At 35.1% G+C, this 12277-nt stretch overlaps 1 protein-coding gene and 1 long non-coding RNA gene across 6 annotated transcripts; both read left to right on the plus strand.

The window, feature by feature from the left end:
* The first annotated feature begins 1540 nt into the window (after positions 1–1540).
* On the plus strand, positions 1541–9064 carry LOC101243056. Of its 5 annotated transcripts, none has more exons than XR_003396943.1 (3): positions 1541–1665; positions 1720–1843; positions 4230–4312. It is a non-coding gene; the product is annotated as an uncharacterized LOC101243056 (long non-coding RNA). The 5 variants fall into 5 exon arrangements; XR_003396942.1 differs by lacking the exon at positions 4230–4312 and adding an exon at positions 1974–2103 and having other exon boundaries at positions 1546–1665; XR_003396944.1 differs by lacking the exons at positions 1720–1843; positions 4230–4312 and adding exons at positions 8670–8793; positions 8935–9064 and having other exon boundaries at positions 1608–1665.
* LOC100179852 (microfibril-associated glycoprotein 4-like) lies at positions 5991–8418 on the plus strand. Its single transcript, XM_018816140.2, has 6 exons — positions 5991–6284; positions 6432–6580; positions 6644–6740; positions 6820–6916; positions 6973–7037; positions 7821–8418. The coding sequence occupies exons 1-6, from the start codon at positions 6011–6013 to the stop codon at positions 8060–8062; spliced, it is 924 nt and encodes a 307-aa protein (XP_018671685.1). The 5' UTR covers positions 5991–6010; the 3' UTR covers positions 8063–8418.
* Positions 9065–12277: the final 3213 nt, after the last annotated feature.

Below are 12277 nucleotides of genomic sequence, written 5' to 3' on the forward strand. Positions count from 1 at the left end.
TTTAGTTGATGAGCAAAATGATTCAGAAAATTGTGTAACTATAAATTGTACAACGCAGGGCCGTGCGTTGAACTGTAAAATCTATAATCAGCAAAATACTAAATGCCTTTTGACCGTAGTTTGTGGTTGTGGATTCTTATGAGACGCCAATTAAGTCTTCTTGTATTAAAACAACTTTGTTCAAATTCTACTCATTTCACTGAAACTACGTGATGTCTGGCTTCAATAAAATGACTTCCCGTTGTGTTTCTGAATAAATTTATTTTATCCTGCAGTCAGCATTGCTTAATTGCTTTGGTGATAGTCTCTACTTTGTGAGACTGAGAACAACTGCACACGAGATAAACGCGTGGAACCAAAGACGTAACATCAGTAACGGAGAGCCTGGTGAAAGCTGTATAGGCCTACCATTTGGGGAACATTTGGCATTAAAACACGTTATGTTTGGACTACGAAATACAAAAACAGAATGGAATGAGATTAATAAACACACCAAATAATAAATAACGTTCGATACGAAATCTTTTAATTACTATAAAAAAGGACCCTTTTCGTTTTTTTTAATAACTGCGAAAGAAAATACTATTTTTGGTGTGTTTACATAACTTTTGTATAATAAAATGTATAGTGGGGTGGGGGGAGATGGGACACCTTTAATACATAATATCCAAATAGCCTGATTTATTTTTTAAATAATCAACAATGGTCTGTGGAAGTCGTGAGGATACGGTTTTATAATTCATTGAATGTTCTTTTTTTACTACCAAATGGAAAGAGAAAACTAAACGAAAAGGTGTCCCATCTTCCCCCACCCTACTATATAACACTAGTTGTTGTTAAATTGTGCTGATTAATACATCCAAACATATAAGTTTGTTTAATATGCTCCTTATTTTCGAACATCAGACACTTGTTGCAGTTCAGCAATACTTACTGTGTTGCAGCAATGCATTTAGTCAGAAACATAAGGGGAAGTTATTGAATGAAAATCACTCGTTTCAGACAGACGAGTACCGATGAACAAAGTTGTTTTGCTCAAAGACTGGTGTAATAAACCAGCCATTTATTTCTAGCTTGTTATCTTTTCGAGTGTGTTTGCCCTTCACGCCCATTTGTAAGCAATAAATACAAACATTTAATGAATAGGTAATTGAATGTAATTTACTTACCCTCGCGTGACTGGAAAACGACAGTCATTAAAACAGGGGTACTCTGTTTTAAACACCTCGTGTCAGCTTACGAGCTACCGAGTATGTTAATTTGTGGGGGATTACTATTTTTTATGTGTGACTGATTTGGACAACCTATTTGAGACCACTTGGTTAAAGCAATTGCCGGTAAGTGTCTTGCCGAAGGACATATACGCCCACGATAGTAGCAGTGACGAGCCTCGAACCCATTAATGCCTTTGAGTTGGAGGCCGCACATACTTAGTTTGTTAAGCCATTGCTGTTAATAAAACTGTATCTCCCCTGATTTGCCGTCACTTTTTGTAAAAGTTTAGGCCAGCAGTCTAGCGCAGGTTCGTTACGACAGAGAGCTAGAACCACTTCGAAGAAACTACAAAACTTTTTTCCTTACTAAAGCGTTTTGAGAAATCGATCCACGTTTGCAATAAAGCCAGCAAGTTCGGGTATGAAATCATTTCTTTATCAAGAAGGCAAAGTGAGTGGTTGGTTTGTTTTAGTTGTGTCTTGTATTAAATATTTGTTTCTGCAGATGAATAAGTCAGCGCTTCACCTCATGCTTGTCATCGGACTCCTTGTTATTAGCACATCTAACAATATGTGTTGTGCGAAAAGTTGGACCGATTTGAGATATAGTCAAGCAAAGCCTCAAATTGGTAAGCAACCATTTCCTACTCTGTTAAAATATGTTTGTTTCAATACTGATTCAAAATTTTCCAAATCGTTTGGATTTTATATAAATGTGACGTCAGTTAGACATATTTTAATCGGTTTTTATCGTTTCAGTTAAAGACTTGTTGCAAGAATTGAACGATGATATTGTGGCTGAAAGCTTTAACGACTATCCCCCTGATTATTAGAAGATCCCGCAAATGCAAAATATGGTTGTCAACATAAATAAACCACGATGCATTTACTTGTTTGATGTTTTTAACAGATAAAAAAATTATAAACACTTCTTATTCGTGTCTATATTAATTCAATAGTTACAGTTCAACCGTAGGTTCAGTTGTCCGACTTTCGTCGGAATTCTTTTAATGAAATCCTGTTTGATAAATTGAAATATATATAGTAGGGAGGGGGAGATGGGACACTTTGTTAGACGGGGCATTTTTACGGACCACAATTTAACAATATTCAAAAAAAATGTTACAGAATTGTTTGACAGTATTTTCACGACTTTATGAAGCACATCAAAGCTGATTACTGTTGTTAAATATTAAAAAAATTAGATGGACCAGTTGAAATTATAATCAAGCAAAGCCTCAAACTGGTAAGCAGTTATTCCCTAGTCTGATGGAATATGTTTGTTTCAATACTGATTCAAAAGTTTGCGAAACCGTTTAGATTTTTGTAAAAATACATATAGTACGGTGGGGGAAGATGGGACACCTTTAACACATAATTTCTAAACAACCTGACCAGGTTTTAAAAAGTTAACAACGGTCTGTGGAAGTCGTAAGGATACGGTTTCATAATTCTTTGAATGTTCTTTGTTTACTACAAAATGGAAAGAAAAAAGAAAAAGAAAAAGTGCCCCATCTTACCTAACCCTACTATACAAGTAATGTAGAGATGTGGCGTCCGTTGGACGGATTTAATTTTTTGCCGTTTCAGTTGAAGACTTGTTGCAAGAATTGAACGATGATGCCTTTGAATCAAAAACTAAAGTTTAACGTGTAAACGTCGTTTCTGGACTTTTACAACGGGGGATCGTAATAAATTTGGACCGGGTGATCACTGTATTTGTTACGACCTACTGGGCATGCGCAGTAACGTCTCGGCGCATGCGCAATAGCGCCCGGTACAAATATATCAATCGGAACGAATATATTACGACACCGGGTGTTGAACTGTAAAATCTAAATTCAGCAAAATACTAAATGCCTATTGACCGTAGTTTGTGGTTGTGGATTCTTATGAGATACGCCAAGTCTTCTTGTATTAAAACAACTTTGTTCAAACTCTACTCATTTCACTGAAACTACGTGATGTTTGGCTTCAATCAAATGACTTCCCGTTGTGTTTCTGAATCAATTTATTGTATCCTGCAGTCAGCATTGCTCAATTGCTTTGGCGACAATCTATACTAAGTCGTTTAAGACAGATGGGTACTGATGAACATGGCTGTTTTGCTCAAGGACTGGTGTAATAAACCAGCCATTTATTTCTATACCTTTTATATTTTCGAGTGCGTTTGCCTTCCCTGCCCACTTGTAAGCAATAAATACAAACACTGTTGGGAAGTACTTGGTTTGTTAAGCACTTGCTGCTCTTTTTCGTTTTGTTTAAGTTTTGTTTTTGTTCATAGGAAGGTCTGGGTTTTATTTGCGCGATTTAACTCATTCAGTGTTACGCCACATTTCTTCTATGGGTGATTATCGAATATGCGACTTGCCTGTCACGTGAGCGGCTCAGGCATTTCGAGACGTAGTCTTGATTGTAAAGAGAGAACGCATAGGGAGTCCTCTATCAGCCGCGCTTATGTCCCTGTTAATGAAACTGTATCTTTCCTGATTTACCGTCAGCTTTTGGCGAAAATTTAAGCCAGTACTCCAGCGCTGGTTCGTTACAACAAAGCGAGCTTGAAACACTTCGGGGAAACTGCAAAACTTTTTTCTTTACCAAAGCGTTTTGAGAAATCGATCCTCGTTTGCATTATATAGCCAGCAAGTTCGGGTATGAAATCATTTCTTTGTTAAAAAGGCAAAGTGAGTGATTGGTTTGATTTAGTTGTGTCTTGTATTAAATATTTGTTTCTGCAGATGAATAAGTCAGCGCTTCACCTCATGCTTGTCATCGGACTCCTTGTTATTAGCACATCTAACAATATGTGTTGTGCGAAAAGTTGGACCGATTGGAATTATAAGTAAAGCCTCAAAATGGTATAAGCAATCATTCCCTACTCCGATGAAATATGTTTTGTTTTAATACTGATTTATAAGTTTTCCGAATCGTTTATATTTTTGTAGAAGTACATACAAGTAATGTATAAATGTGGCGTCAGTTAGACGGATTTAAATCCGTTTTTTATCGTTTCAGTTGAAGACTTGTTGCAAGAATTGAACGATGATATTGTGGCTGAAAGCTTTAACGACTATCCCCCTGATTATTAGAAGATCCCGCAAATGCAAAACATGGTTGTCAATATAAATAAACCATGATGCATTTACTTGTTTGATGTTTTTAACGGATAGAAAATTATAAAAAAAGTCCTGTTTGTTAAATTGAAATATATGGCAGGGTGGGGGAGATGGGACACCTTGTCAGGCGAGATTTTTTACGAACAAGTTTGAAACTAGTTTCAAAGGTTATTAAAAAAAGCTTGAATATTTTGTAACAGTTTGATTTAGTCTAATAAAACCAGTTTTAGTTTTTGTGAAAAAAATGAGATATAAACATGAGGAAAATAGGCAGGGGTCGATATAACTTTAATTTGAGATAAAAATAACACAAAATATAGTTTTAAAGTTATAAATATAAAGTTTACATGGCGAAAAAAACTTGCACAGCCGGTTAATTTCGATATATAACTACAAGTTGCAGAACACTATTATAAAATATTTTAATTTTGTGTCCCATCTTTCCCTAAATTGTAGTTTATTTGTAAGTTTCATTGCCAAACTTTATTAGGAATGCTTTTAACTTAATAATTTATACCTCACAGGTGAAATTTTCACAACAGGAAAAATTTTACAAATTCGAAAAAACACAAGGTAACACGGGACAGTTTTAAACCACTGTTAATATTAACTAATAAGTGTATCTATTATTAGGAATACACGTAAATAACACGATATAATAGTGTACGCGTTGAAAATCAATTTTAAACATTCTTTTCTTTGCCCTACTTAACAAACAGAGTTAAAAAAACATCGAGTGGTTCAACTGTCGCCATTGTGTGTCCAAAATCGATGACTTCCACAATGGGTTGAAACAAACTTCTGAGGTTTTATTTGCGTTTTTTGTGGGAAAGCGCTACATTTTTGCGAAATATATAACATTACCCCTATTAAACGATTAAAATGTCACAAATTAACGGTTTCTAAATCTATTTTTTACTTTTTTTTTATACAAAAAATCAATTACCGATGTTTTTTAGAAGTGTAGCTGTAACTTAACGAAAAACATGCATTTAACTGTACCCGCTGTATTATTTTGGAGACAAAATAACGTCAAATTTACTTTTCATGTAACAATGGATTGAACTACTCTTGACTGCAAACAACGATGGAGCGAAAGTCATGTACTTACGTCACACATCAAGCTACTGATTGCAAAAGCGTGATAAAATTGATGTTTTGTAAAAACTTTCTGTAATCGATTAAATACTATGCGATACGTGTTCCATCTCCCCCCACACTACTATATGTCAAACTCTTTTTTGCCAAAGCGTGATTGAAATAATGTTTCGTTGAAACATAACCAATCAAAGTTGTTTTGATCAAACAAAAGATTTACTTTGCACTTTTGATTTGCGGCTCTAATGAAAGTTAATAATTAAATCGTTGAACTCAGACCAGTCTCGAGCAAGTCCGCGTTATTGTAAATACAAATACTCGAGTCTTGGGGGTAAGTACTGGTTGGTTTAGTTGAAAATTTACTACCCACGGTTGTTGGTTTCCACTAACAGTTATAAAGCGATTCCTGCTGTAGATTAATTGTTTAGTTTAGTTTTAATTGTTTGTTTTAGAAACAGAGAAACATGTATAAACGGTGTGTTTAAAGGTTAAATAGACAAAGAAGGTCATTTGTTTCCCATATTACCTTAATAAATATCATTTTCTTTCTTCTTGGGCTGCGTACAACCCTAACATACAGGTATGCTTCAGTTACTGTCGCCTGTGTTCATTCTCTGTTTCGTATGTTTGGTAAATGGCCAAGTAACTCTTGAATCTTGTCGTATGGAATGCGGTCACGTCCTTGGAGCTCAAACTACGAAAGGCGCTTTTGTGCAAGCTGGCCCACCGGGTAAAAAAGGTCCGACTGGACCTGCAGGCCCAAAGGGACAAAAGGGCGACGAAGGGCAACTATGCACCGGCTGTGGCGAAGAAAGCGAAGTTCGTCAACTTCGAGAAGAAGTAAACAATATAAAACGTGTGTAATATTCGAAATTTGCTTTAAAACCTACCAGAAAGTTACATACGTTGTAATTTATAATCGGACTCAAGGTGCATGAAACAGAACATCTGTTTTAAAACGACTGTCGTTGCCGCAAGTTAAAATCGTTCATTTAACTCTTAGGATTGCTGATGCCACGCTCATGCCAGGATGTCTCAACAAGGAAACCGATCTGGTCGAAAGGCGGAGTTTACACCATATACCCTTATCCTGGTTCACAAGTTGGCGTTCAAGTTTATTGCGATTTAGTAACTGATGGTGGTGGCTGGGTGGTATGCTGACAGTAGCCTACATCAATTTTTTGTTTTTAAACTTAAACAATCCCGTTTCTAAAGGTATTTCAAAGACGTCAAGACGGCTCAGAAAACTTTTTTAGGGGTTGGAACGATTATCTTTCCGGTTTTGGTAACTTAGAAGGCGAATTTTGGCTTGGTAGGAATTGAAGCCTCTTATAAAACCGTATTGGCCATTATCATAGAGAACTATATAAAGCTTTTCATTGTATATTTAGGCTTGAATTTGATTCACAATTTAACTGCCAATAATGAATACGAAATGAGAGTCGACTTGGAAGATTTTGACGGTAATAGAAGTCATGCAGTATACAGGTAATTTGTCCGAAAATATTTTATAACAAAGGATAATCATTACTTTTTCGTTTTAGCAATTTCGTTGTGTCGGGGGCGCCTTTGTATGCACTTGCTGTATCTGGCTACAGTGGTAATGCAGGTAAGAGAAAACAACTATTAAGTTTTAAAACGTCAAACGCTTTCTCCTGCTTATAATCTAGTAATCATTTCACAGTTATACAAGAAGTGGTAAAATTAGTTTTGTTTCGTGTCGTATTAAACGCGCATTATATATATACAGGGGGCGAAGACGGGGCTTGGCAAAACTAGCACAGTCGGTTAATTTCGGTAGATTAACTACAAGTTGTAGAATGCCATTAATATATAAAAATGTATGTCTTTCCCCACATTGTAGTTTTGTAAGTTTACAAACCCGAAGTTTAAAAGTTTTACTTTGAATTAAATACTTTATACCTAGGGAGTAATTTAAATACAATAAACTGATGTACTAACAAGATAATATATTAAAAATATTAAATCACTTGCACCTGGAGATAATTTATAAAAAGCGGCTTGTGCGAAAACATGGTGTAGCAATAACCAATGTGTAGCAAAAAAAAGTTTAGAAATAGTTATTATCAATTACAATATGCATTTATAGGCTAGAATATTTATTAATCGATGTACGAACAATACAATGTTACAGTGTAGGTATAGCATGTTAAAAACAACTTTCTGAAGTTGAAGCCGATTGAAAAGATATTTGTATTAAGCATTCACATACAAACCCCACGAAGTAATATATATGGTAAATCATAAGCTGGCACGAGGTGTTAAACTCGTGTGATAACGACTGTCGTTTTCCGGCCACGCGATGATAAAGTGAGTTACTTTCATTCATTCATTCATTCATTGAAGACTTTAATTCTTCTGTTGTGGTTAGGTTCGGCCATTGCATCAGGGAGTTTTTCTACTAAGGATCGTGACCAAGATAGCTATGCTAGAGGAAATTGCGCAGAGAGCTACAAGGGTGGATGGTGGTACACTGCATGTCATTCCGCTAACTTAAACGGCCTCTACCTAAACGGACATCATGATTCGTATGCGAATGGAGTGAACTGGCAACCGTGGCGAGGCTACCATTACTCTTTGAAGATTTCGGAAATGAAGTTGCGAAAAAAATGACAATCTGTGCCCTTTTATGTAACACGTCATCTTGTACATTGCTTCAATCATTTTAGACAAACAGAAAAAGACCAATCCCCAAAAAATAACAATCCCACTCGAAGTTCCTTATTTCGTAACTCGTATCGTGCCCGCGAGTCAAATGCCCTGCTTGTATTTTAAGAGCGCCGCAAAAAAATTAACTCATTTAGTGTTACGCCACATTTCTTCTATGGGTGACTATTGAATATGCGACTTGTCTATCACATGAGTGGCTAAGGCATTTCAAGACAGTCTTGATTGTGAAGAGAGAACGCATAGGGAGTCCTCTATCAGCCGTGATTATGTCACTGTTAATAAAACTGTATCTTTCCTGATTTGCCATTTTTTTCGAAAGTTTAAGCCAGCAGACTAGCGCTGGTTCGTTACAACAGAGAGCTTGAACCACTTCGGGGAAACTGCAAAACTTTTTTTCTTTACTAAAGCGTTTTGAGAAATCGATCCACGTTTGCATTGTAAAGCCAGCGAGTTCGGGTATGAAATCATTTCTTTGTTTCTTTGTTAAGAAGGCAATGTGAGTGGTTGGTTTGTTTTAGTTGTGTCTTGTAATAAATATTTGTTTCTACAGATGAATAAGTCAGCGCTTCACCTCATGCTTGTCATCGGACTCCTTGTTATTAGCACAGCTGATAACGTATGTGGTGCGCCTAGATGGACCAATTGGAATTATAATCAAGCAAAGCCTCAAATTGGTAAGCAACCATTTCCTACTTTGTTAAAATATGTTTGTTTTAATACTGATTCAAATTTTTCCAAATCGTTTGGATTTTATATAAATGTTATATAAATGTGACGTCAGTTAGACATATTTTAATCGGTTTTTATCGTTTCAGTTAAAGACTTGTTGCAAGAATTGAACGATGATATTGTGGCTGAAAGCTTTAACGACTATCCCCCTGATTATTAGAAGATCCCGCAAATGCAAAACATGGTTGTCAACATAAATAAACCATGATGCATTTACTTGTTTGATGTTTTTAACAAAACAAATAGAAAAAAATTAAATTCAAGTTTGCAAGTGCAAAGGATTAAACTAGTTTCCAAGTTTAATCTAAAAATAGATTAATAATAAAAAACCTGAATATTTCGTACAGTTTAATTTTGACTCATAAAACCAGTTTTAGTTTTGTAAAAAAAACTGCGAAATAAACATGAGGAAAGTAGGCAGGGGTCAAAATGACATCAATTTCTGATAAAAAACAACACAAAATATCGTTTTAAAGTTATAAATATAAAGTTTTTATGGCAAAGAAACGTAGGTAGGTAACTTCAAGTTGCAGAACACTATTATAAACCATTTCAATTTTGCGTCCTTTCTTTCCCTATATTGTAGTGTATTTGTAGGTTTTTATTGCAAAACTTTAATAGGTTTGCTATATTCGAAATTCAGTCCTTTGCACTTGGAGATAATTTATAAGAAGAGGTTTGTGCAAAACATGGTGCAGCAATACCAATTTGTAGCAAACGTGTAAACTTTAATAATAGTTATTATCAATTTTCTGTTCTTACAAAATTATATACACTTGTTAGATACAATATTTATCACATGCAGGAAAGTGACGTTATAATTCACTGGCGAAAGGAAACAGAAAGGACAACCAGCAGGTGACGCTAGGTAGCCAGTCAAAACCACGTTGGTCAAAACTATTCCTTAAATTTTGTTTTGTCTGAGAGCAAAATGGCTTTACCTTACTAGAGTACCACTTAATGTAGTAGCAAAATAAATGACAGTTTAAAAGTACGTCTGCAGCTATATATATTTGCCCTATTAAAAACGGTTACCTTTAACGTTTTTCTTGCTTTTTATATCAAAGGAGCTTCTAATATAACAGTATGTCTGTGGCACAATTGCTTGCAGTCCATTAACTGTAGGTTTTAACTTAGCATTGTTTGTTTGATATATTTCAACCAAAGTCCATAAAAATCGTGTTCAGTAGATGTGAACACTTTTTAAACTTATATTATGGTCTAGGTGTTGTTAGCGAACACGGTTATTTCCTTCCAACTAAATGTAAACATGTCTTTAACTGTAAGCGTGTTTTACCAACTGTTGTTTGGTCACAAATTTTCCGCTATACCGTTTTCTATAAGATACACATACAGTTATTAGGAATATAACATATAGTGGGGTGGGGGAAGATGAGACACCTTTAGCACAAAATATATAAATATCCTGGTCGTGTTTTAAACAATTAACAACGATCTGTGAAAGTCGCGAGGACAAGGTTTTATAATTCCTCGAATGTTCTTTGTTTACTACCAAAATGTACGAAAAAATAGAATGAAAAGGTGTCCCATCTCCCCCCCTCCCCTCCTACTATATAGCAGTGTCAGAATTTGTAAAATGCAGTAGCCTATATTACAATGCGTCACAGCTAATGCCGATAAAGCATTACAACAACAACAAAAACAAATGCGATGTAGTTTTAAACTGAGCGATGCAATGAGAAATGACATTGCTAAAAATAATAAGGCGAACACCATGTTGTAAAAATGTATATTAATCGTTAAGAACACTGCGTGGTAAATGGACAAAACACTAAACTGATTAAGTTTTTAGTGTAACACTCTGAAACATACTGTATAACTATTAACAGATTTCAAGGCAACTTTCAGGTACCTTCGTTTTGTATTCGACTTAAAGAGATTTTATAAAATGACAAGCAACCATGCGTAAAGTAGGATTTAACCAGATCGTGCCGCATCATTTATTTTACTTACGCAGTATAGCATTTTAACTTAAAAATCTTCCGAGGTAAACGCTAGTAGAATTAGAACCATTGGTTTAACCTGAAGTTTGAGTTCTTTCAATATTATGAGTAAGTGCGTTTAATGAATTGAGAATTAGTTAAGATGAAACGAAATTTATTGTAGGTGATGAAAATGATTCCGAACATTACGGTTCTGTGCTTCAACGTATACAAAACCATCTGATAAAAGTCAGTATAGAAATCGAAGTACCTTTATATGGTACCATAGTATATTAAAGTCATTTCAGTATACTATGATAGTACTGTGGGATAGAACAGGACACTTTTAGCACATAATATCAAATCCCAATCGTGTTTTAAACAATTAACAACTGTCTATGGAAGATGTAAGGATATATGGTTTATATTTCTTTGAATGTTCCTTGTTTACTACCAAATAGAACGAGAAAATAGAATGAAAAGTTGGGACGAAGAAATAGAATGACAAAAAATATATTTACCACCATACTATATACTTTTATAAACATTATGTTTTCAGAAATGGTGCTGGGTCGTAGTAATGGCAGCCTTCTTTGCCGTTGCAGCGCCGACTTTAGAATTAACAAGTTTTGGTACAATCGTATCTCCATTATCTGATGAATTTAATGCTACTAGATTCGAATCCGGTACGAGTATAGCTATCATATTAATATTATTTACATAATCATATTAAAAATTATTACCCACAAAAGTAACATACATGCCAATTCGTAAGCTGGCACGAGGTGCATGAACACCCGTATTATATAACGACTCTCGTTTTCCAGCCACGCGAGGCTAAAATAAGTTACATTCATTCATTTGTTTTTTCACTGACGTTATGACAAATTACTCGTATGCTATGATGACAAGGTCAAACTAAAGGAATATGCTCAGCAATAAAATAGTTAGCGGAGCTAGCGTATATAAATAAATAGCAATGGTATCTTTCTAGCATATTATAGCGTGCGTGTGTTATGGTAAGATGGAAACTGTAAGCAAATAATGTCCGATATATTTTTTTAATAATTAATGCTCTTTAAAAATCGTAAGGATGTTTTATTATTCTTTGCTTACCAGCCAAAAAAACATGGACAATCTTTTCCCAACCTACTATATAGTAGGGTGGGAGAAGATGGGACACCTTTGGCACATAATAACTAAATATCCTGATCGTGTTTTAAACAATAAACAACGGTCTATGGGAGCCGTGAGGATAAAGTTTTATAAAAAAATTGTTAAATGTTTGTTTACTACCAAATTGGAAAAGAAAATAGATTGAAAAGTTGTCCCATCTCCCCCCACCCTACTATATAGTAAATTGACAAAATACGTTCTTAAAGGTTGGATTGGATCGTTGGTTGTTGGATTTACAACAGGTTTTTCACCAGTGAGCAACATCCTTATTCAAAGTCGTCTTGGTGCGCGATATGTTGCGTTGATTGGA

The sequence above is a fragment of the Ciona intestinalis genome, unplaced genomic scaffold, assembly GCF_000224145.3.
Source record: "Ciona intestinalis unplaced genomic scaffold, KH HT000148.2, whole genome shotgun sequence".
Lineage (NCBI taxonomy): Eukaryota > Metazoa > Chordata > Ascidiacea > Phlebobranchia > Cionidae > Ciona > Ciona intestinalis.